This window comes from Hylobates moloch, unplaced genomic scaffold (genome assembly GCF_009828535.3).
Source record: "Hylobates moloch isolate HMO894 unplaced genomic scaffold, HMol_V3 SCAFFOLD_4, whole genome shotgun sequence".
Taxonomy (NCBI): domain Eukaryota; kingdom Metazoa; phylum Chordata; class Mammalia; order Primates; family Hylobatidae; genus Hylobates; species Hylobates moloch.
The window spans coordinates 161,143,857-161,171,078 of record NW_026652279.1 but is presented as its reverse complement, the minus strand read 5'-3'; the positions used below and the strand labels follow the sequence as shown (position 1 = coordinate 161,171,078).

The 27,222-nt window shown below is 37.8% G+C and overlaps 1 protein-coding gene across 8 annotated transcripts in view; it reads right to left on the bottom strand.

The window, feature by feature from the left end:
* The window catches only part of PCCA (propionyl-CoA carboxylase subunit alpha), a 448,216-nt gene that overhangs the window by 205,441 nt on the left and 215,553 nt on the right, over positions 1-27,222 (bottom strand). For all 8 annotated transcript variants that reach the window (XM_032151213.2, XM_032151217.2, XM_058438035.1 and 5 more), the window contains 2 exons: positions 24,965-25,040; positions 4,471-4,581 (listed from right to left, as the gene is read on the bottom strand). In XM_032151213.2, coding sequence (XP_032007104.1) covers positions 4,471-4,581; positions 24,965-25,040 — 187 coding nt within the window. The remainder of the gene's footprint in view (positions 1-4,470; positions 4,582-24,964; positions 25,041-27,222) is intronic.

Here is a 27,222-nt window from a genome sequence, read left to right as displayed (position 1 = left end):
TATTGATGATGATATCTTAGCTGGGTATAGTACTCTTGAGTCAAATTCTTTCCTATGTAGCAGACACTTTCTAAGATTTCTAACCTCCAGTTATAGAGTATGAACATAATTTCACTGTACATTCCTTGCATCTTCTTTCTTTTCTTCTAGAAGCTTTAAAAAAGTATTTGTTTTTTATATGCCTAGTGGAGTTACTTTTTAAATTAATCCTGTCTGAATCTCAGTGAGTCTTTCCAAGAACACCTAAAGCTTTCTTAAGAACAGTGAGAAAAAAATCTCTATTATTTCTTTAAAAGTTATCCTTCATTTCCATTTTTCTTTTCATGAAACTCCTAGTATGCATTTATGTGTAAAATCTTTTGGATCTTCCCTCCATATCTCTTATCATTTTCCACATGATTTCATTCTCTTTACCTCTTTGCTACATATTTTGAGATACTTCCATTTATTCCTTTGAGTCACTAATTTGGATCTTAGTAGTGACCATCCTACCTTCCACATTGACTGCTGAATTGTTTTATTTAGAAAAATCACAGTTTTTTAGTTCATTAAGTCTTTCTCCTCTAATTCAGTATTTTTAAGTGTTCTTCCTATTTTTCAGTAAGCACAGTCATCTGCCTCTTACAACAGCAACTCTAAAACTGAGCACCACCTGTCCTTAGTGAGTCTTCTAGGTCTTCCTCCCTAGATGAGTAATTCTTTTCCTTTTACATCAGGGACTCTGCTCAATATGCAGGCCAAAGAGTTAGGTGGTGGTTTGCTGGTAAATGCTTAACAAACAACTGGGGTGTGGGGGAAGGAGAAAAGCCGCAGGGTACAACCAATTTCCTTAAATACTTTCTTCATGGCTGATTTCAAACTACCAACTTCAAAGAGGATGGCTAATGAAGATGTGCACACATGGCTCTCACAAGGCAGCCCAGCTCCCACGGAGAGAGTCCCTGGAGAGGTATTCCAATAGTCTAAATGCTACCTCATCCTTAAAGCCATTCTTTATTCCCTCAAATGGAACTGGGTTTCCGGTGTTTTGTTGTTGTTGTTTTGTTTTTTTCTCTTCTATCAAGATACTTTGCTTACATCTTTACCAGGCACTTACTTTATGCTGTCCTGTAGCATAGTTGGCACTTTACATTATTATTTCTCTCATGATGTCAGCTCACTAAGAGCAGGTAAAATATACCCATCTTTGATTATCTTCTAGAGCCTATACCAATTATTTGTTGAATTACTTTAATGATTGAATTCAGTCCAAATATCATAGTAGTATTTTTAAAAGTATAGACATACTTGACTAAATTCAGTGGAAAAAAAGAGAAGTATAATTAATTAATGCTTTTTGTGTTGAGTGAAATTTTTACCAGAAGATCTGTAACTTCTTAAAAGAAAGAGATAATTCTGACAATTTCCTTCGATGGGGCTTGGGGTTGAAGTATAGGAAGGTATCAGAGAAATAAGCTCAAAATGTTCATTAGAGGCCAAATGAAATTATAGTTCTTAAAATATGTTCTTCCTCATGTTCCATTTATTTTTCAGAATCAAGGGAAACCGCTTTTCAACATCCACATCTAAAGAGATGACAAGAATAATTTTTCATGTATCCTATTTTTTAATTTTAGAAGCAATCATTTCAAAGTTTAACTCTAAGAATCTCTAGTACAACTGGCTTAGTCTACATACAAATAAATGTGGGATAATAAACATATACAATAGAAAATTTTAATGCAGTCATAAAAATAGGTGCTTGCCTGTGAATAGTGTCTAGGATAGCTGGACAGATGGGAAGCAGATGGGGAACCCCAAAGGGGCAAAATGACCTGGCCCCAAACATATGGAGAGGATCCTGGATTAACTGTAGTTACCACTTCTGCGGTCTCTTGGGCACATATATCAAACAGTCAAAGACGATACAGTTTAAAATATCTAAGACCTGATTTGGGGGGAAAATGGAGAATGAGAAATACAGCAATCTGAAGAAGAATGAGAGACAGTAACCATTCAAAGAAGAACAAACTGACATGAAAATAACAAGGAAATAAAATAAGAGGGAGACAGTAAGAATGGCAAATATAGGAGTGTGTTTCTAAAGTATTTAGAGGCAATATAACAACATGTAGCATACCCTGATTGAAAACGTTTGTGATTTATGAATTTGAACCCCAGCATAACTCAAAGACTACTAAAATAGGAGTTGAATAAGCCTAGGTTCAATTCCTGGCATTATTATCTTACTGGTCATTTAGCTTTACTGATATCTCTGAGCTCTAGTTTCCTCACATGTAAAACGAAGGCTGCAACTAAATAACTGCTAAAAGCAATGTATGCCAATTTTAAAAATTGGTCTAAGCATAAAAAACAAAATTGTGGTGTCCAAGCTGTTAATTCCTTACCAAAAAAGAAATGTAATATATTATATGCATCACAGAAAACTGCAATATTTCTGAGTTTGAAGGGGATCCCTTCTTTAGAGAATTTGGGATATTCTCTATTGTTGGTAATCGTCCAGCACACACTAATCAACTCTGATTAGAAAATTTAAATGCCCCATTTTCTTCTTCTCTGGGATACTTTACCATACATACATATAGACAGACTTACATATAAATGTGTATATGTGTGTGTGTATATATATCTCTCTCTCTATATATATATAAATACCCATACATGCATATAATGTTTGTTCTAAAGGTTCTCTGTAGTTTTTCCCTGTTTTCTCCTTCTGCCCACTGTTTCCTATCTTATCACCATCACTGAATTGCCAGGCAGTCATAAAAACATGGAAGTCCTAAGTCCACTTCAAAACGTACTAAAACTTTTAATTAAAATTTTAAGAAGGACAAGAAACTAAATGTTAGGATCAAAATAGAATGAACTGGTTATCTGGATACATGCAGAAATGATTAAAAATATCCAAAGTAGCAGCCAGGTACGGTAGCTCACACCTGTTAATCCCAGCGCTTTGGGAGGCCGAGGCGGGCAGATCAGGAGGTCAAGAGTTCGAGTTCAAGCCTGGCCAACATGGTGAAACCCTGTCTCTACTAAAAATATAAAAATTAGCCAGGTGTAGTGGCACACACCTGTAATCCCAACTACTTGGGAGGCTGCGGCAGGAGAATTGCTTGAAACTGGAAGGCGGAGTTGCAGTAAGCCAAGATCATGCCTCTATACTCCAGCCTGGGCGAAAGAGCAAAACTCCGTCTCAAAAAAAAAAAAAAAATCCAAAGTAATCCTTTCTTATCAATATTATGGATAAGATTTTTTTTTCATTAATCAACAAATACTTAGTATCTACTATGTTTTGTGCTAGGGATAAAATGAAAAGCAATGACGTAAGGGGTTCTTAGCCTCATTAAACCAACAAATATTAAAAGAACAGTCACAAAAGTATAAAACTACTATCCTGGTTGTATTTTATTTTGTATTTTTAAAAATTCAAAAGTTTAGGAAAAACAACCTAATAAATAATTAGTTTTTAAGATCCCAAATTAGAGCCATTCTTCATTTGCCTTAATACTAATGATAAAACTCTATAACACTAAAGTTTTAAAACAATATTCAAATCGGTTATCTCTGTTGAGTCTTATGAAAACTGTTATTATAAATTCTGAATTGAAAACTGCTTTATAAATGCACCCAACAACTCAACGACATCAACTTGACCTGAATCTATATATAGCTCCTAATATGAATGTGAGTCATTTTACATTAAAACACTTTAATGGATATAAAGAACACTTGAAATATGGGACAGACTATCTAACTTTCATACCTCACTAGCTCATTAAAAATGTAGGTAGAGGCTTTCACCTGAATAACATTTCTATTAAGTCTCATCTAAATTTTGTTTATCTTTCAATATCTTATGTTAACTATGTTTTGAATGCTCAGTAAAGGGTTTTCTCTATCTCCCATTTGATGAGCAATTTTTCTACTACCTGGAAATGCTCGCTGATAACTTTGCAGTGTTAAATTTCACATTCCACTCATTACTTTATTGAAAACTTCATTTTTCAGAATAAAATCATCATCTTCCTGGATTTTCATTAATAGGACTAGAATCTGGTTTTCTGAAATTTTCAGTGCTATTTTCATTAACGTATCTCTTAAAAATCACTTTAGAAGAGTTCCTTATATACTCACCTCAGTAGAAAATACAAATCTGATTTGATTTTCAGAAACCAGAAAGTCAGGGAGGCTAATGATCTATCTACATGTTTTGCTCCAAAACACTGGACTCATAGAACAATCCACATGGTTGAATTCTGCACTCCACAAGACTGAAGATTATCACACTCATGAGTCACCCATAAATATGCAAAATCATGAATGTAAAGTCTTGCATGTTCTAAAAATGCTAATTAAGTATAATATGAGCCAAAAGGCCTTAATTTCAAAATAGAATGAAATTACATATTACAATAAAGTATAAAAATAACAACTTTAAAACACTAAAATATTTTAATGCATACAAACCTTTGAAGCCATCAGGATACACATCAGAGAGAAATTTAGTGCTGATGTCTCCTTTTACAAAGCGTGAGTTGACTATTACCTCTCGAAGTAATGCAATATTATGTGTAACACCTAAAAGTAAAATGATATCAAATAGAAGAACAATGAATCAGTGAAAAGTTGAATTCTGATCGTCTGGAGAAATTTATCATCATTGCTCTATGACCTAGCAGAAACCATTCAATACTACTTATTTCCTTGAATCCTATTAACAACAAAAAATATCTGAACTTGTGGTATCAATAAAACACTAAATATAAACTTAAGAAGCTTGGTATTGCCAAGTCAAGTCAATGGGCTGTATTAGGGTGGTGCAAAAGTAACTGTGGTTTTGGGCCGTGAATTTTAAATCATTAAAACTGGGCTCAAACACATCTTTATTAATCAAAATAGGAACCATTACATCAGCTCCCTTTTCTCAATGAGAAATAAGTTTGTTTATTCCTGTAGCATAAAAATCCATGCTTCGGGATTTGACGAGCTCTTGGAGAGCATTTTTTGCATCCTGCTGGTTGTGGAAGCGTTTTCCCTGCAAAAAGTTGTTGAGATGCTTGAAGTGGTGGTTGGTTGGCGAGAGGTCAGGTGAATATGCCAGATGAGGCAAAACTTCATAGCCCAACTCATTCAAATTTTAAGCATTGGTTGTGTGACGTGCAGTTGGGTGTTGTCACGGAGAAAAACTGGACCCTTCTCGTTGACCAACGCCAGCCGCAAGCATTGCAGTTTTTGGTGTATCCCATCGATTTGCTGAGCATACTTCTCAGATGTAATGGTTTCACCAGGATTCAGAAAGCTGTAGTGGATCAGACCAGCAACAGATCACTAAACAGTGACCATGACCTTTTTTTGGTGCAAGTTTGGCTTTGGGAAGTGCTTTGGAGCTTCTTCTTGGTCCAGCCATTGAGCTGATCATCGCTGCTTGTCATATAAAATCCACTTCTCATCACACATCACAATCCAAGAAATGGTTCATTGTCTTGTAGAACAGGAAAAGACAACACTTCAAAATGACAATAATTTTTATTTTCAGTCAGCTCATGAGGCACCCACTCATGGAGCTTTTTCATCTTTCCGATTTGCTTCAAATGCCAAACGACAGTAGAATGGTTGACAATGAGTTCTTCAGCAACTTCTCATGTAGCTTTAAAAGGATCAGCTTCAATGACTGCTCTCAATTGGTTGTCATCAACTTCCGAAGGCCGGCCACTAAGCTCCTCATCTTCAAGGTTCTCATCTCCTTTGCAAAACTTCTTGAACCATCACTGCACTGTATGTTCATTAGCAGTTCCTGGGCCAAATGCGTTGTTGATGTTGCAAGTTGTCTCTGCTGCTTTACGTCCCATTTTAAACTCAAATAAGAAAATTGCTCAGATTTGCTTTTTGTCTAACATCATTTCCATACTCTAAATATAAAATAAACAGCAAGTAGTAAGTCATTAGCAAAAAAACAAAGTGAGAAATGTACATTAAAATGATGTATAACATAACCACATTTATTTAAGAATGTATTCCAATATCAAACAGCAAATTTCAGCAATGCGAAAACCGCAATTATGTTTACACCAACCTAATAAATGTAATTTCAACAAATGGTACAAGAAAACCAGCTAACCATTTGGACCAAAGAAAAAAAAAAAAGTCCAGGCGCAGTGGCTCACACTTGTAATTCCAGCACTTTGGGAGGCCGAGGCAGGCAGATCATGAGGTAAGGAGTTCAAGACTAGCCTGGCCAACACAATGAAACCCCATGTCTACTAAAAATACAAAAATTAGCTGGGCGTGGTGGCAGGCACCTGTAATCCCCGCTACTTGGGAGGCTGAGGCAGGAGAATCGGTTGAACCTGGGAGCTGGAGGTTGCAGTGAGCTGAGATCGCACCACTGCACTCCCACCTCAGCGACAGAGCTAGACACCATCTCAAAAAAAAAAAAAAAAAAATTAACTTCAACCCTAACACCTAACAACACAGACAAAAAATTAACTTCAAATGAATCACAAACCTATTTTCATAACTATAGTAGAAAATATGGAGGAAAAAATCTGTTACCTTAAGGTAGGCAACAGATTCTTAGTATACAGAAACCATGAACTATAAAAATATTGACAAACTGTACTTCATCAAAATTTAAGTCTGCTCCTCAAAAGAGGCAACTAAGAAAATAAAATAGCAAACTACAGCCTGAGAGAAAATACTCACATTAAATATATTATTATGATTATGATTATTATTATTATTATATATTTTTTTAGACAGGGTCTCACTCTATTGCCCAGGTCAGAGTGCAGTGGTGCAATCTCGGCTTACTGAAGCTTCAACCTCCCAGGCTCAGGGATCCTCCTGTCTCAGCCTCCCAAGTAGCTGGGACCACAGGTGCATGCCACCATGCCCGGCTAATTTTCTTTTTTTTTTCTTTGAGACGGAGTCTTGCTCTGTTGCCAGGCTAGAGTGCAATGGCACTCTGCAACCTCTGCCTCCTAGGTTCAATGCTCACTGCAACCTCTGCCTCCTAGGTTCAAGCGATTCTCCTGCCTCAGCCTCCTAAGTAGCTGGGATTACAGGAACACCCAGCTAATTTTTGTATTTTTACTAGAGACAGGGTTTCACCATGTTGGCCAGATTGGTCTCGATCTCCTGACCTTGTGATCCGCCCACCTCGGCCTCCCGAAGTGCTAGGATTACAGGCGTTAGCCACTGCACCCGGCCGCCCAACTAATTTTTATATTTTTTGTAGACACACGTTTTTGCTATGTTGCCCAGGCTGGTCTCGAACTCCTGGGCTCAAGTAATCCGCCCACCTTGGCCACCCAAAGTACTAGGATTATAGGCATAAGCCACCATGTCTGGCCCACAATACATATATTGAACAAGGGAGTTGTATCTACAAATATATAAAGAACACAATAAATTATAAGACAAAAAACAAACCAAGTAAGAAAACACAGTCAAAATGTCCACTAAGCATAGGAAAAATTGTTCAACATCATTATTGTTAAAGAAATACAATGAGATGCCACCAATATACCAATTTATATGGCCAAAGTGAAAAGACAGATAACAGCAAGTGCTAGTCATGATATGGAACAAGGAGAATTGTCACACTGTGGTGGCAATATAAAATGATACACACACTTTGGAACAGTTTGGCAGTTTCTGGAAAAGTTAAACATATACTCACTGATTCAGACAACTCACTCCTACGTATTAAGTCAAGTTAAATAAAAACATATGTCCATACAAAGACTTATATGCAAAGGTTAATAGCAGCTTTATTTACTATAATCAAAACCTGGAAACAATTTAAATCTCCATCAACAGGCAAATGAATTAACAAAACTGGGCTTGTCCATACAATGGAATTCTATTCCACATACACACACAAAGAGTCAATAACACGTGAAATAACAAGGATGAATCTAAAAATAATTGCGCTGAGTTAAAAAAGCAAGACCAAAAATAATGCATAATAATGTATAATTCCATTAATATAAAATTTTAGGACACGCAAACAAGCCTACAGTGACAGAAAGCATATCATGCGGTTACACTGGGAAAGGGGTAGAGGGAGGGTAAATGGCAAAGACCATAAGGAAACTTCTGCAGGTGAAAGAAGTGTTCAATACCACGGCTATGGTAATGATTTCACAGGTGTATACGTATGTCAAAACTCATAAAATTGAATACTTAAAATATCAGAAATTTATTATGTCAAGTATACCTCAATAAGTCATTTTTTAAAGATGCATGTCATCTAGTAGAAAAAAAATTGAGCCTAGTACACAGTGACAATTTCAAAGTATAGGTGATGACTGAATAACATGAGGGTTGGGGTGCCTCCTGCACAGACAAAAATCCATATATAACTTTTGATGCTCCAGAAAAGTAAATACTAATAACATACTGTTGACTGAAACCCTTGCTGAAAACAGTCAATTACACGTTTTATATATTATATATATTAAATACTGCAGTATTGCAATAAAGCTAAAGAAGCAAATCATAAGAGAAAATACATTTACTATTCATCAAGTGGAAGTGGATCATCGCAAGTCTTCCTCCTCCTCTTCAGGTTGAGTAGACTGAGGAGAAGGAGGAAGAGGAGGGGCTGGGCTTGCTGTCTCAGGGGTTGCAGAGGCAGGAGAGGTGGAGGAGGTGGAAGGGGAGGCAGGAGAGGTGGAGGAGGTGGAAGGGGAGGCAGGAGAGGCGGCAAACTCTGTATAACTTTATGAATATACTTTGTAATTTTTGTCTGCCTTTTTTGCTTTTTCATTTCTCTAAAAATGTTTCTATATGAGTTCAATCCTTCTTCCACTGTTTGTGTTAGTTTTACTTCCAGTATCACAGAAGGGTCCACGTCGTAAAATAAGTCAATAGCAGTCTTGAATAATCAGAATCCTTCTGCCGCATTGTCTGATGTGATCCTGTTTCGTGGCACTGCTTCTTCTACGTCTTCTTCCTCGTCCTCTGGCACCGATTCAGAAGCATTTATCTGCATCAAGTCATCCTCTGTTAATTCCTCGGGTGTGGTGTCTATCTGCTCTTGGATTCCTCTAAGATCCATACCTTAAAACCCTTCAACCCCCACTCCACCTTTTATGTCAAATCCACAATCTTTTTCATGATTTCCTCGGTTGCTTCTTTCATAAATCCTGTGAAGTCATGCACAACACCCAAAGTTTTCTCCAGCAAAAATTTTGGGCTTGATGGCTTTCACAGCTTTTTATATGACAACAATGCATCTTCAGTGGTGTACTCTTTCCAGACTTCTTCTCTTCCACAGTGTCAAGGATTGTTTCCATATAGCTCTGTGTATAATGAGCCTGAAAGGTCCTTACAATACTCTGAGCTAGAGGCTGAATTAGACTTGTTGGGTCTGTGGAGAAGCAGGCCACTTGGACACCTTCGATGTTAAACAAATGTGTTCTGGGTGGCTGGGGCTCTGTCCCTATCAAAAGAACTTCAGAAGACAGCCCCTTACTGGCAAAGTACTTCCAGACTTTAGGGACAAAGCATCAATGGAATCAATCCAGAAAAAGGGTTCTCACTGTCCAAGCCTTCTTGTTGTACAACCAGAAGACTGGCAGCCAGTGCTTATCATTTTCCTTCAAGGCTAGGAGATGAGCAGCTTCACAGATAAGTGCAGATCATAAACCTGACTGCATTTGCACAGAACAACAGACAGAGTTAGTGTATTCCTCCCTGTCTTAACTCCTCATGCTTGCTTCTTTTCCTTACTAAGAAATGTTCCTTGTGGCTTTTTTTTTCCCCCCTCAGAATAAGGCACTTGTGTCTGCATTAAAAACCTGTTCAGCAGATATCCTTTCTCTTCAATGATTTTCTTAATGGTGTCTTAATGCTGCCTCTTGGTTGGCAGAAACAGCTTCCCCTTCACATTTTGTCTTCACATTTTAAAGTCAAATCTCTTTCTAAAATTACCAAATCATCCTTGGTTGGCGATACATTCTCCAGCTTTATATCCTTCCACCTTCCTTTTGCTTTAAGTTGCCATACAACAACTTCACTTTCCCATAGACAGTCATATTCGAGTCTATGGGAATGCCTTTCTTATAGCAATCTTGCACCCACATAAAAGCTGCATCTTCAATATGAAATGAAAGGTGTTTCACAAACAGTGCAAGATTTTCACACCTGCTGGTGTAGCTGCAGCAACTGCTTCATGAATTTCATTTTATTTTCTTTTACAACGGTCCTTACATGGGATTCATTTATCTTGAAATGACAGGAAACTACATCTGCAGACCTCAATCTACCATAGATTACCAAGTAATTCAATTTTTTCTCATAATGTCATGACTTTTCTCTGCTTCTTGGGAGGACCTCCAGCATTACGAGTAGCACTGTGTATGGATTCTGTCCTGTTATTCAAAGTTTATGGTTTGCACTAAACATGATGGAAAATATGCCAGAACCATAAGCAATGACTTTTTACGGCCATATGCAATTTGCTGGAGACAGAACTGATCACATGGCGGTGATCAGCATCACACGGTGTTTTAAGCAGATACTCGCAACACTTGAGCTCACTCCAATAGCAACAGTAGGTGGCTATGAAACTATACAGTAGTACAGTACGTACTACAGTGAATCTTCATGTGGTTATGATTTCATGCTGTGTCTTTACTGTTTGTGTACATTTCTCTCTGCTTTGAATGGCACCAGGTATGGTCTCTGTTTGTGTAAGTTTTGATAAATGTTAACTCTTATAATAGATTTGTGTATATTTTATAATAGCAAATGATGAAGCAGACTAACATATATATTTTATGTATTCATGACATACTTTTTCTTTCTTTGGTACTTCGAGGCTATATGGTTTGTCTGAAAGCTTTTCAAACTGTCACAAATCTTCAAATAATTTTAGGATATATTTATTGAAAAAAAAATCCAAGATAAATGGACCTGCACAGTTCAAACCAGTGTTGTTCAAAGGTCAACTGTAATATCAAAATAGGTAACTGCCACAAGAGGATACTAATAGTGTTGGGAGAGTTCTAGGATGCAGGAAGGTTTTGTGAAGAATGATGTATCTAATCTTGGTCATCCAGATTACAAAGATGTTACACAGGAATGGAAGGAAATGTGAGGAAGCACGTCACATCCAGGGAAGGCAGAAATTACATCAGGCTTCCACAAGAAGAGCAGGTGACTGCAGCATGACAGCTGAAGTCAAAGTAAACAGAGGTGTGTTCATTTCTTCCTATTACTTTAGTCCACTTTTGTATGGTTCTAATCTGTACCATTATGCTGCATAAGAAACCTAGAAAGTATGATTCTGATTTTACTATTCAAGTCTCACAGAATCTCCACTTTTGCAACAATAACCATAAAGTAAGCAAAGAATCAGATAGTCAAGTTCAAATACCAGGTCTGCCTCTTACCTTAGGTAAGTTAGTTAACCTCTCAAAACTTTAGTTTCCTCATTTGTAAACTAACAATAATAGAACCTATTATGCATGATTGTTATCAGGTATAAATGATACAATGCCTAATGCAATGCTGGGCTCTCAAAAAAGAACAATTACTATCCTGTTATATGGGAATAAACAAAAAGCATGAGACAAAATGTAATTAATAAAACATCAGACAGAAGTTTTCCTGCATCCTAAGCTTCAGCACTGACCTACCTAACTTCCAGTTTTGTTTTCTGTTAAGAATGGAGCTCCTGGCCAGGTGCAGTGGCTCACACCTGTAATCCCAGCACTTTGGGAGGCCAAGGCAGGAGGATCACAAGGTCAGCAATTTGAGACCAGCCTGGCCAACATGGTGAAACCCCGTCTCTACTAAAAACACAATAATTAGCCAGGCGTGGTGGCAGGCGCCTGTAATCCCAGCTACTCATGAGGCTGAGGCCTCCCGCTTGAACACAGGAGGCCAAGGTTGTAGTGAGCCAAGACCACACCACTGTACTCCAGCCTGGGTGACAGAGTGAGACTCTGTCTCTAAATAAATAAATAAATAAATAAATAAATAAATAAATAAATGGAGCTCCTGAAATCTAAGTTTACACCTATATCTATCTGGAAAGTTTAACTTTCCTGTAAGACAATGGTTGGCAAAATATGGCTTGAAGGCCAAATCTAGCCTCCTACCTATTTTGTAAATAAAGTTTTATTAGAACACAGCCAGCCTGGTTTGTTTACATATGACTGTTTTCATGTTGTAACAGCAGAGTCAAGCATTTGTAACAGAAACCTTGTGTCCCACAAAGTCTAAAACATTTACTATCTAGCCCTTTAATCTGAGCAAACCTATCTATATCCATCAACATGTATTCTACACTATTACTCATGCAGCCATTAGGTATCATGGGAAGGAAAATGAGAGCACACAATATGGTACCTGCTCTTAGGAAACTGCGCAACTAGTTACAGAATAAGTAAACTATAAAGAAAAATGGGACCTTAAAAATGAGAATATTGTGCTGGGTGCAGCGGCTCACACCTTTAATTCCAGCACTTTGGGAAGTCAAGGTGGGAGATGACTTGAGGCCAGGAGTTCAAGACCAGCCTGGGCAATGTAGCAAGACCCTGTCTCTACAAAAAATAAAAACAGAAAATTAGCTGGGAATGGTGGCATGTGCCTATAGTCCCAGGTACTTGGGAGGCTGAGGCAGGAAGATCACTTGAGCCCAGGAGTTTGAGGTTATAGTGAGCTATGACTGCATCACTGTACCCAAATCTGGGTGACAGAGAGAGACCCTATCTCTAAAAAAAAAAAAAAAATTAAAAAAAAAAAAAAAAAAAAACAGAAAAAAAAGAAAATTGCAATCCAGAGAGACTGAATAGTTTACCTAACGATTAGTACATTATATATCACAATAGTTACATATATATAATTATATATAAACAATTTTTAAGATGCAGCTTATTGTGACAGACTGCTAGTTTCTCCTAAAACCTGCTTTTCATTTTTCCACAGTAATAGAATTTTGGTTGAGCAAAAGACACCCAGACACAGACTCCACTTTCCCATCTAGCTTGTAGCTAGACATGACAAACTAATTCCTAGACAAAGGAAGGTAAGCTGAAGTGATGTATGCAACTTCCGACTCTCTCACTGCTTGCTTGGGCTTCCTTTCTTCTCGTCTTACTATGGGTTTCCTGACATAGCAGAAACTCAGCTTTGGCAATTCAAATGGAGCGGCACATCAGGATGGGTGTGTGTATCTTTGAATGACCTCATGAGGCTGACTTGCCCTCCTAGCAGCATGGACCAGACAGTTACATGAGAGGTAAATAAACATCTCTCTTATTTATCCCACTGTATTTAGAAATCTTTGTTACAGCAGGTTACCCTGTATCCTAGTACATGTGTCTGAGTGAGCAGGGCACACCTTTTCAATATGACTTTCCATCTCTAAGCTAGCCAATGATAACAGCTTAACATGTATACCCTCCCAGGCATTTTCCTATGCATCTCTTTTGTACTAGACCACATCCACAACCATATGGAAAAGCCTGAGCATTTCTGTTCCTGACTCAAGAGATGCTATGTATCTAAATTTTATAAAGGTCAATTCTCAATTTATCAAAACTGCCTCAAAACATTTAGAAAACGTTCACAAATTCAAATTAATGCTATTCCTTTAGCTACACAAAAATTCCATGGAAAAAGTTATATATATATCAGAATCAATCATATTGTTCACTATATACATATATATATATATCTTATAGATCGCTTCATGTACACACAGTCACACACAGATCTTCTACAGCGCATGCCCATGAGATATACACAGCTATTTCATGCTTGTTCTGTGGGTAATGATTTACTTGGCCCATATACAATAACTATGTTTCAGAGGGCTTTAATAAGTTTTTTTTAATGAGAAACATAGTAGAAGGCATGAAATTTCTAATGACATAAATATACCTAAGAAATCATTGAAAAAATGTGCGTTGCTTTTGTTTAGATGAAAATGAAAAGCAATTGAAGGCAATCTGCTAGTATGCTTAGAAAGATCAATTAGGTAGGCAAAAATGTAAAAAGCTCCTTGAAAGAGATCAAGCTAAATAAAATATGGGAAATAAATCCGTTGATCATGTTTCACAAAGAGACAAACTAGAGTGCTTTTGAAAAAGAAAAGAGGTATCACTTGCCAGAAAGGTTCACCTGCATAGGAAATGACAGCTTTGGTGTTCCAGGAAGAGGAAAGTATTTGAGACTTACACAGATTTTCCTGGCTGGGAAGGAAAACAGAAAGATGAGAAGCACCCAAAGATAAGTAGCTAAGGCTATGGTAACATTAGGGAGGAATTTAGCTCACACCTATAATCCCAGCCCTTTGGGAGGCTGAGGCAGGAGGACTGCTTGAGGCCAGGAGTTTGTGACCAGCCTGGACAACATAGACCCTGTCTCTACAAAAAATTTAAAAATTAGCTGGGTAGGGTGGCATATCTGTACTTCCAGCTACTCAGGAGTCAGAGGCAGGGGGATCACTTGAATCCAGGAATTCGAGGCTGCAGTAAGCTATAATCATGCCACTGCACTCCAGCCTAAGCAACACAGAGAGTCCCTAAAATATTCCTGATGAACACCGATGCAAAAATCCTCAACAAAATACTGGCAAACCAAATCCAGCAGCACATCAAAAAGCTTATCCACCATGATCAAGTGGGCTTCATCCCTGGGATGCAAGGCTGGTTCAACATACGCAAATCAATAAACATAATCCAGCACATAAACAGAACCAAAGACAAAAACCACATGATTATCTCAATAGATGTAGAAAAGGCCTCTGACAAAATTCAACAGCCCTTCATGCTAAAAACTCTCAATAAATTCGGTATTGATGGGATGTATCTCAAAATAATAAGAGCTATTTATGACAAACCCACAGCCAGTATCATACTGAATGGGCAAAAACTGGAAGCATTCCTTCGAAAACTGGCACAAGACAGGGATGCCCTCTCTCACCACTCCTATTCAACATGGTATTGGAAGTTCTGGCCAGGGCAATCAGGCAGGAGAAAGAAATAAAGGGTATTCAATTAGGAAAAGAGGAAGTCAAATTGTCCCTGTTTGTGGATGACATGACTGTATATTTGGCCAAGTCAATCCTAAGCCAAAAGAACAAAGCTGGAGGCATCACGCTACCTCACTTCAAACTGTACTACAAGGCTACAGTAACCAAAACAGCATGGTACTGGTACCAAAACAGAGATACAGACCAAGGGAACAGACCAGAGCCCTCAGAAATAATACCACACATCTACAACCATCTGATCTTTGACAAACCTGACAAAAAGAAGAAATGGGGAAAGGATTCCCTATTTAATAAATGGTGCTGGGGAAACTGGCTAGCCATATGCAGAAAGCATATGGATCCCTTCCTTACACCTTATACAAAAATTAATTCAAGATGGATTAAAGACTTATATGTTAGGCCTAAAACCAAAAAAACCCTAGAAGAAAACCTAGGCAATACCATTCAGGATATAGGCATGGGCAAGGACTTCATGTCTAAAACACCAAAAGCAATGGCAACAAAAGCCAAAATTGACAAATGGGATCTAATCAAACTAAAGAGCTTCTGCACAGCAAAAGAAACTACCATCAGAGTGAACAGGCAACCTATAGAATGGGAGAAAATTTTTGCAATCTACTCATCTGACAAAGGGCTAATATCCAGAATCTACAAAGGCCTCAAACAAATTTACAAGAAAAAAACAACCCCATCAAAAAGTGGCCAAAGGATATGAACAGACACTTCTCAAAAGAAGACATTTATGCAGCCAACAGACACATGAAAAAATGCTCATCATCACTGGCCATCAGAGAAATCAAAACCACAATGAGATACCATCTCACACCAGTTAGAATGGCGATCATTAAAAAGTTAGGAAACAATAGCTGCTGGAGAGGATGTGGAGAAATAGGAACACTTTTACACTGTTGGTGGGACTGTAAACTAATTCAATCACTGTGGAAGACAGTGTGGCGATTCCTCAAGGATCTAGAACTAGAAATACCATTTGACTCAGCCATCTCATTACTGGGTATATATACCCAAAGGATTATAAATCATGCTGCTATAAAGACACATGTACACGTATGTTTATTGCAGCACTATTCACAATAGCAAAGACTTGGAACCAACCCAAATGTCCATCAATTACAGACTGTATTAAGAAAATGTGGCACATATACACCGTGGAATACTATGCAGCCTTAAAAAAGGATGAGTTCATGTCCTTTGTAGGGACATGGATGAAGCTGGAAACCATCATTCTCAGCAAACTATCGCAAGGACAAAAAACCAAACACCGCATGTTCTCACTCATAGGTGGGAATTGAACAAAGAGAACACATGGACACAGAAAGGGGAACATCACACTCCGGGGACTGTCGTGGCGTGGGGGGAGGGCGGAGGGATAGCATTAGGAGATATACCTAATGCTAAATGACGAGTTAATGGGTGCAGCACACCAACATGGCACATGTATACCTATGTAACAAACCTTCACGTTGTACACATGTACCCTAGAACTTAAAGTATAATTTAAACAAAGAGAGAGAGACAGACAGAGAGAGATTTCACTGTTATAAAAAGCAAATGATTACCACCAGGTATTCCTATGGAGAGGAATGAAAGGAAAACATGATGGTCTGAGTATGAGCAAAGGAGAAAATGGTGCTGGATGCAGTGAAAAGGTCAATAGGCATTCCAGGTGTGATAGGCCATGCACAGATTTCACATTCCCATGAGAGCAACTAGAATGGGAAGCAGGGCAGGTATGACTAGATTTATGCAATCCAGAATCACTTAGGCTGCTATACAGAAAAGGGACTGAGGAAGGGCAAGAGGGAAGATGGAAAAATTCCTAAGGGGACAATTGAGGAGATATGCTGAAAAATGGCCAGGCTGGGGTCCACAGCTAGGACACTGACAATACAGATGGGAGAAGTAGCTGGACTTGAGGGATATTCAGGAGGCAGGCAGGGACTGATGGCAAGAATGGGGAGATGAGGGCCAGGTGCAGTGGCTCATGCCAGTTATTGCAACATTTTGGGAAACCGATGCAGGCGGGTCACTTGAGGTCAGGAGTTCAAGACCAGCCTAGGCAACATGGCAAAATCCCATCTCTACAATAAATATAAAAAATTAGCTGGGTGTGCTGGCTTGTGCCTATAGTCCCAGCTGCCAGGGAGGTTGAGGTCAGAGGATCAGCTGAACCCTGGAGGTCAAGGCTGCAGTGAGCCCTGGGCCCACCACTGCACTCCAGCCTGAGTGACAGAGTGAGACCCTGTCTCAAAACAACAACCACAATTACAAAGCATGGGGAGATGAGCACAACACCCAAAGTTCTGGCTCTGCAACATGAGAGAAGTTGCCATTTGCAGAGAAGAAACAGGTTGATTGGAAAATAGCAGATTCATGGACAAGTTAAATTTGAGATGCCTGTGAGATGATGTCTGAATGATTAAGGTTCAGAAAAGCAGGCAGATTTGATGTATACATCAGAAAACAGACATTCCTACTTATGGGGGGAACATCCCGCACATGTGAAGGAATCCAGAACAGGGTGAGACAGAGAAATGTGAAATAAAACCAGCAATATGCAAATCACTCATATACTATAAGAAATAAAGTTCTGGAAAAAATAAGACTCTAAGGGAGGGATTGGAAGGGATGAAAGTTATTAGACCAAGGTAAATCAACAAATTAATTTACCAAAAAAATTGATCTTATGTACAAATTAATAATTCAGAATATTTCAATTTACAAGTGTTTTTGCAAAACAGTAGGTAAGTTAGCAGGCAGTCTCAGGATTTTTGAACTTCCCTCCCCTGGTTAAATAGAAATAGTATTGTTCATTTTGGGAGGCCGAGGCAGGCGGGTCACCTGAGGTCAGGAGTTGAGACCAGCCTGACCAACATGGTGAAACCCCATCTCTACCAAAAATACAAAAATTAGCTAGGTGTGGTGGCGCACCCCTGTAGTCCCAGCTACTCGGGAGGCTGAGGCAGGAGAATTGCTTGAACCTGGGAGGCAGAGGCTGCAGTGAGCCGAGATCATGCCACTTTACTCCAGCCTGGGTGACAGAGTGAGAGTATCTCAAAAAAAAAAAAAAAAAAAAGACAGAATACTATTAACATATGTATTTAATATTTCATATTTAACTTTACTGGCTTTTGTGTTACAGCCTATTGCTAGTATAAATTTTTTAACTCCCTGTGTGGCCAACGTCAAAATAGTTGGAACCAAACTCTGTCATCAGTAAAATACAATACAGCTTTCAGAAATACTTAATGATAATTTGAACAAAAAAAAGAGATTTTCTGATGCCCAAAATTTGTGACTGATAATATTCAGAAAGTTAATATGCTTGCAGTTTCACAGGATAAATGATATGTTGTATTTGTCCTCTATATCCAAAGCTGAAAAATAGGTGTTGATTTTAGAAAAATCTAACTCAAAGGAATTGAAAGCAAATATTAATTTACATTTTGGATACCAAAGAACAGAGCCATCAGGCACATACATGAAGCATGGAATTTTAAAAATCTTTCTACTTGAATAGTAAATACAGCATAAAAATACAGACTTTTATCTCACTAAATGATATTTTAAAAATAAAATTAAAACACAAAACCATTTTCTCTTTAATGTTTTCTAAATAAAATATTATATATGACTATGCAAAACTAAATCGTTATCTTTTTTTCTTTCCTAAGGCCAATATGGTGAGAGAATGGTTCATGGCAGACAACAAACATCTACGCCTCAACTAACTGCTCCCAAAACGACTGTCCATTCATTAATCCTAAAGCCAAAAGAGGGTAACAATCAGAAAATTATTTTATACCTAAGAGCTCAAAAGATCAGATAGATGGGAAGAATCATTGAAGCACTAAACGGTATCATACAGATTTGAAAGTTACCATTTTGCATTTAGTGTGTTTCTTTTCACATCCCAGGAAAGACAACACTATTTGAACAGATCCTTGTTTAAATGGTATGGGGACAGTAGAGGTATTCTTTGAGAGTTAGTTTACAACTTTAAGGGTATTATTAATCACATACTCATAAAAATTATGACTGGGAGGTGTGGACTGGGAGTCAAGGATGACCTCTGGCAGAGTTCACCAGGTCCCATCTGTATGGGAAATCACCACCAGGCCACAGAGAAGAGGCCCCTAGGAGTGGCCTTCCCCTGACTGCCTGCTGGTTCCAAAACACTGCCCAGACATCAGCTAGACATGCTGCCAGGATCAAACAGAGGCCAAAAGCACTCTTATTTCATGAGGATTTTGAAATTCACTTTAACCGAATTACATTTTTCCTTCAAAGTTTCTCTATCTTAACAAAAGTTCACAATCAGCACAGGAAAAAAATATTCATATTTGAATAATTAAGCAGTTACCAAACAAGACAGTAGATTGTCTTCCTTTTTCTACCTTTCATAAAGCAAGTTTTTAAACCTGGCTATCCTTCAGAATTAGCCAGAGAAGTAATATGTAAGTTCAAAATCTCAAATGCATCTCTGCTTTTATTCTTTAAATATTAGTGGAGAGTGGGGGTACTTGCTCTTCCCTATTTTTTTAACTTTTTATTTTGAAATTAAATTTTAAATTTTTTAAATTTTGAAATTATTTCAAAATAAAAAAATTCAAAATTATTTTGAAATAATTTCAAAATTTAAAAAAAATTTAAAAAAAATAGTAAACAGAATTACTATATATGGAGGTTCTACAAATGATAACATCTTATCACATTTATTTGCTTTGTCACTAATTTTTTCTATTTATACACAGATACATAATTTTCTTTCTTAAACATATGAAGGTAAGTTGCAGACAAGATGTCATTTTACTTCTAAATATGTCAGTGTACATCTCCTAAAAGCAAGGTATATCTCTTCTATAATCACAGTACAAGGATCAAAATCAGACAAGCCTAACACTGCTAACATTGCTATCACCTAATCTCCAGACTTTATTCAAATCTCACCAATTGTCCCACTTATGACCCTTACTACAAAAGAAAAACATTTTTCTTCTGGTCCAGGATCTAAACCAGGATCACACATTGCATTTAGTTGTCATGTGTCTTTACTTTCCTTTGATCTACATAAGTTGCTCAACTCTTCTTTGTGTTTCCTGACCTTGACATATTTGAAGAGAAGAAGCCATTTATTTTGTAGACTGTCTTTCAATTTGGTTTGTCTGATGTTTCCTCATGATTATATTCAGGTTGTATATTTTTGGCAAGAATATCACAGAAATGACTGTTGCGAGAGGAATGTCTTGTTATTCCTAACAAGCTCCTTTCAATCATACCCGAGTTTATGCTAATGAGATGACTCTTAGAGGATGGGAGCAGGTGGCCAGAGGATCCAACCACGTGATTAAGGGGTTGGAACTTTCAGCCCCACCCCCACCCTCCAAAGGGGAGAGGAACTGAAGAATGACTTAATCACTAATGGCAGATTGATAGGATCGATCATGCCTACCTAGTCAGGCCCTCATAAAAACCCAATGACAAGGATCAGAGGACTTGTGGGTTGGTGAACACATGGAAGTGATGGAGGGTGGTGCACCTGGAGAGGGCATGGAAGCTCTGCACCCCTTCCTAACACCTTGCCCTGTGTATCTCCTCCACTGGGTTACTCTCAAGCCATATCCTTTATAATAAGCTGGTAATAGTAAGCAAAGAGTTTCCCCAAGTTCTGTGAGTAACACTGCAAATTATCACCTACAACCCTCATTCTTGGAATCACTTCACAAGTGCCTTTACTGAACCAACGTTAACACTTTCTATCTAGAATGTGCCACATTCTACAAATCAACTGCCATGGACTCTCCTGAAAATTAATGAAATGAAATATGAAAGACGGCAAGATAATAAAGAGACATAATCAAAGACACTGTGTAACTTTGGGCCACAGATGGGATTAAAAAACAATAAAAAAAGACTCTGAGGGACAAGCTTAAATATGGACAATACATGAGATGAAACTGTTAGGTTGCTGTCAATTTTCCTTGGCATGTAATGATGGTATTGTGCTTTTTTGCAGGAATGAAATGGCCATTGCAAAAATTATGACACTGACAAAAATCTGACCTAACCAACTTTATCTTGCTTTTAACCTCCAAGCTGCCCCTGTTCATTCCTGGGTGTAGGCCATGCTAACTATAAGAGGAATTTAATTTATACTTTAACTGTAAAACAATGAAAACAGCCCCTTCCCAAAACAAACCCCCTCCTTGTCTGGGGAACAGACTGTATTTGTGAAACTAACATTAGAAATTACAGCTCAGGAGTCATGCAGCCAGACCAGCGAACTGGCTCAACTGTGATCTTACCCAGTAACTGAAGGTAGCAAGAAGACCCTGCCTCAAGCACCTATAATTTCATCCCCAAACCAACCAGTCAGCATTCCCCACTCCCTGGCCCCCTGCCCACCAAATTATTTTTTAAAAACCCTAACCTCCAAATCTTGGGAGAAATTTATTTGAGTAATAAAACTTCAGTCTCCCATTTAGAAAACCCTGTGTTTATTCAACTCCTCTATTGCAATAACGCTGTCTCAATAAATTGACTCTATCTGTGCAGCAATCAAGAAAAATACAGTTACAGGAACATGGTCTTCCCCTTCAGAAGCCTGGTAAAGTATTCAGGAGTGATGTGCTATGTTTGCAACCTTCTTCCAAATGGATCAGGAGAAAAACAGAGGAGAGAATGGAGGGAGGAAAGGAAAGAGGAAGGGTGAGAAAGGACGAGGAAAAGGCAAAGAAAGGGAGAAATAGAGAAAGGAAATATCAAAAAAAAGTTTATTAAATAATAATCTAGGTGAAGAGTATACAGGCATGCACAGTACTATTCATTCAACTTTTCTATAGATTTGAAAATACCTAAAATTAAAAAGTCTAAGAGAAATGTGTCAAGAAAAACCCCTATCTCATAAATCCTTTGAGCTTAAAAAAAGAAATCATTGTGATATGTCGATGTCCACACCTTTCTCCGTGCTCATCCAACACAATTTAAAATATTTTAGGATGAGAAGATGATTCAAGTGATATGAGAATGTACTACACATAACTACAAATTGCTTTTCTACTTTAACAATCCATACAAACAGGTCTTTAAGTCCCAGCTGCGCAGTATTTTATAGTAATAATGCATTTATTCAGTCATTCATCCATTTAGTGGACACTGTGGCTGGTCAGCATTTTGGCTACTACAAACACAGTTGTTGTAAATGTCATGGTGAACATGCTCATAATTCAGTTTTTTAACTCTATAGGAAAGACTCACAAAAGATGAACAGCTGGGTCAGAGGGTATGCACTTTTATTTTAACATCTAACACCAGATTATTTTCCTAAAATACTGTAACAAGTGACACTGCAAAGATGCTTGAGTGTGCCCATCCCCTTTAGTTCACCTACACAGGACATTACCAGTCTTTTTTAAAAATCCTGCCACTCTGAGGATCATTTGAAAGCAGAACAAAGTGAGGTACTCTCGACAGAGACACAGAGACACTATGAGTCCTAAAGCAGTACTAGTTACTTTCAAAGGACCAAGAGAGGTGAGAAAAGAAAGATATGCTAGCCTCTTCCTTAAACTCCCACTACACTTTTTCAATCCCCTATTGTGGCACCTACGAAGCTGTATTAATATTATACTTATCTTTTCATATGTTTTTCACACCAAGTGTATTAGTAACTCCTTGAAATCAGGGATAGTATCACTCGCTCACTCACTCATTCATCCAACAAACATGTATTAATCATCTAGCAATGTGTCAGATGCTGCTAAGCACCAGTAATATGCATACAAACAAGATAAAGATCATTAGTGTCCGCATGTGCCTAATATTCTTATAGGATAACCCAACATTTCACAGTTAATTACACAATTAATACTTTAATTTTACAGTGATGGTAAATTCTCTGGAGAAGTACTTGAACAGGGTGCAATGAAAGCAGATAACCTCAGCACACAGTATTAGAAATTACCTAAAACGGTCTTTCAATATTGTTTATCTGTGGTTTAGTAAATTTCATATGACTAACGGATTGATAATGTGATTTATAACACATGATTTTTATTTTTATTTTTTTGGAGACAGAGTCTTACACTGTCACCTAGGCTGGAGTGCGATGGCGCGATCTCAGCTCACTGCAACCTCCACCTCCTGGGTTCAAGTGATTCTCCTGCCTCAGCCTCCTGAGTAGCTGGGACTATGGACACCCACCACCAAGCCTAGCTAATTTTTATATTTTTACTAGAGACGGGGTTCTGCCAAGTTGGCCAGGCTGGTCTTGAGCTCCTGACTTCAAGTGATCTGCCCTCCTCAGCCTCCCAAAGGGCTGGGATTACAGGTGTGAGCCACCACACCTGGCCTTGATTTTTAAATATGTGGTTTTATAAGTGTGAGGAGAGAGGAAGCAAGGATGAGAACTAAAGTTATTGAACAACATAAGCCAGTGTGGTGCCAAGCCCTTTATATACTTAACCTCAGTTAATCCTCACCAGTAATTTATAAAGCAGAGACTATCACACCATTTTTCAAATGTGGAGTATGAGATTCAGAGAGACAAAGTCATTTGACAAAAATCACGTAATTATTTATTTAAAAAAAATTTTTTTTTTCGTTGAGACGGACTCTCGCTCTGTCGCCTAGGCTGGTGTGCAGTGGCGTGATCTCGGCTCACTGCAACCTCTGCCTCCCGGGTTCAAGCAATTTTCTGCCTCAGCCTCCCAAGTAGCTGGGATTACAGACACCCACCACCAGGCCCGACTAATTTTTGTATTTTTAGTAGAGACAGGGTTTCACCATCTTTGCCCAGCTGGTCTTGAACTCCTGACCTCAGGATCCACCCACCTCAGCCTCCCAAAGTGCTAGGATTACGGGTGTGAGCCACCGCGCTTGGCCAAAAATCACATAATTATTAAATGGCATCAGGACAGGGGCTATGAAACCAGCTTTGTCTGTTTTCTGTCTACTACATCACAGTAATTCAAAGGCAAAATTTCAGACTAAGTCTGGAAAAATCTACCTATACAATGAAATATATTTTTTACATGTTGACACATATAAAGTTAGGAGAATAATGGCAAGCCTACTTTGTATTTTAGTCACTTAAAAACTGTAGTAACTGGTGAACCTATATATACATATATAGAGTAAGCAAAATTAGTAGGAAAATGTTCATTTAAGTATAAAACGTGAAACGGTATTCATGTAAATACGAAAGACTACTCCTTTCAGAAGCCAGATGGAGTAGATAAGTAACTTCTAGTTGGGACCAAAACTAATCTAATATTTTGACAAGCTGCCCAGATGCCATGCCACTATGTCGTATTATATCACAGTTTAACAGAGATGAGTTTTGACAAAATATTTTTATTCAGACTCTCAAATTCATGGATTTACTGCTCAAGCACATTAGAGTAAAACTTAAATTAACCAAAATCTAGTATTTCAATTACCACAATAAAAATGCAGAGATAAAAAGGGAGAAAATCCCCATAGAATGTGCTTACAAATACTTTAATGTCTTCCAGGAATAATCTTCCCAAGTAACTTATTTATGTCTATCTAAACTCACATATATAGATAAACATAGATAAACTCACATAAACTGAACGTGTGTCCCAAATACGCACTAAAGACCTCTCCACAGCAATATTACTTCTGTAAGAAAAAAGACGCCCTCCTCAAGGCCTATGTAACCAATGTGTACTGGTTATATAGAGTAATACATACGTTAGGTATATAGAGAAAATATGCATTTGCTTAAAACAGTGGAAACGGCTATACTTAGTATGGTGGTTTGATGGATTTGAGCTTTTCTTATTTCTCTTTAAGCACATAGTGAGCAAATGTGCTGTGCCATATTCTCATTGGTAAACCCCCAGGCTGTTCTCTGGAACTGGACACCATATACAATAACCAATGAGTGCAAATCTTTGTTTTTACCTCGAATAACATAGTTATCCAGTGCATCTGCCATTCTCTTCAGTGCCTCAGTTCTATCAGAGCCATATGTGATAAGCTAAAAACAAGCAAACAGAAAACCCAATACATATATATTTAGAACTATGTTAAATGATTCATTTTAGTAAAAATTAAAATATTTCATAACAGATTTCTAAATATATCTTGAAATTTTATGATAGTTCAGTTTTCAATACATGTCAATTATGATTTTTTAAGTATATAAATATTAGAATCAAGATATTTCAGACTTTTCTCCTACATTTCATTATCATAGTAAAGAGTGATTTTACAAAAACAAAAATGTAACAAAAGTAAGTACAGAAAAAATTTAAAAGGAGATACAGCTAAATGTGAATATTTGAGATAGGATTTGAACATCTAGGGTAGTAGTGAGGATTAGATAAGACATTTTTTCCCTATTTTTCTGTGGTTTCCAAGTTTGAGACCCTGAATAGCTAACACTTTCTTTCTTTTCTTTTTTATTTTTTATTTTGGAGATGGAGTCTCGCTCTGTTGCCCAGGCTAGAGGGCAGTGGCGCAATCTTGGCTCACTGCAACCTCCACCTCCCAGGTTCAAGTGATCCTCTCACCTCAGCCTCATGAGAAGCTGGGATTTCAGGTGTGTGTCACCACGCCCAGCTAAATTTTTTGTATTTTTAGTAGAGACAGGGTTTTGCCATGTTGGCCTGGCTGGTCTCACACTCCTGACCTTAGGTGATCTACCTGCCTCAGCCTCCCAAAGTGCTGGGATTACAGGTATGAGCCACCGTGTCCAGCCTTTAACACTTTCATAACTAACAAAAAAAAGTAAAGTTTCAAAAATAAAAGTACAAAGAAAGAAGACGACTATCTTAGAAATCACTTGCAGTTTTACATATAATATACACAGAAGCAAATGGTACTTTTTCAGAAATCAAAAAAACAGAAAAGTCTTACTATTCTACATGATTTAGTGCCTACTTACATGTATCTCTATAATTTGGCAATGAAATAAGACCTTAACTATTCATTAAAGATTTTTCTGGCAGTTATATTAGCCAATATATAGACTAAAAAGTAGGTTTTACTAGCTCTTCAGTATCAAGCAAATATGAAAGTTAATTTGTAGGCCATTTTTCTGAAGAGAAAAACACTCATCTAAAAATGGAATATTTAAAAATCAACATATAATATTTTTACATAGTTTTATTTTTAAATTAAATGGTGGTTCTCTAATAAACAAAAGACCTAAATTTTATTTTAATACTACTAATAACTTAGGCCAACCACGGTGGCTCACGTTTGTAATCCCAGCACTTTGAGAGGCCGAGGTGGGCAGATTGCTTGAGCTCAGGTATTCAAGATCAGCCTGGGTAACATGAGGAACCCCATTTCTACAAAAGATATAAAAAAATAGCCCTGCATGGTAGTACACGCCTGTAATCCCAGCTACTTGGGTGGCTAAGGCAGGTGGATCGCTTGAGCCTGGGAGGTCGAGTCTGCACTGAGCCGAGATCGTGATATTGCATTCCAGCCTAGGTGAAAAAGGGAGACCTATCCAAAAAAAAAAAAAAGCACTAAAACCTTAACTGAAGAAAGATAGATAAAAATTGGTTTGTTTACTGCAACTATAACATTAAAAAGGACACTTGGGGAAAACCCATCTTGAGAAACAAGGCTTAAAAAACAAATCATTCCTCAATACAGATGTATCATTTCAGAGAACACAGAATTTTCAAAATAAAATCCACAATCTGGCCGGGCACGGTGGCTCACGCCTGGAATCCCAGAACTTTGGGATGCCGAGGTGGGCGGATCATGAGGTCAGGAGATGGAGACCATCCTGGCTAACATGGTGAAACCCCATCTCTACTAAAAACAAAAAAAATTAGCTGGGCTTGGTGGCATGAGCCTGTAGTCCCAGCTACTCAGGAGGCTGAGGCAGGAGAATCACTTGAACCTGGGAGGCGGAGGTTGCAGTGAGCCAAGATCGCGCCACTGCACTCCAGCCTGGGGGACAGAGCGAGACTCCATCTCAAAAAATAAATAAATAAATAAATAAATAAAATAAAAATAAAATCCACAATCTTAATTATTACAGCATTTTACACTTTATAAGGTTTTAAGAGTTTAAAGATCCAAAAATTCAAGGTTAAAGACCCAAAAATCCAATTCATTTATTCTGGAAAGTCAAACTTCAAAAAGACAGGTGGGCAAAACAAATCTTATACTCTTAATATCAAATCTACTTAAATAAT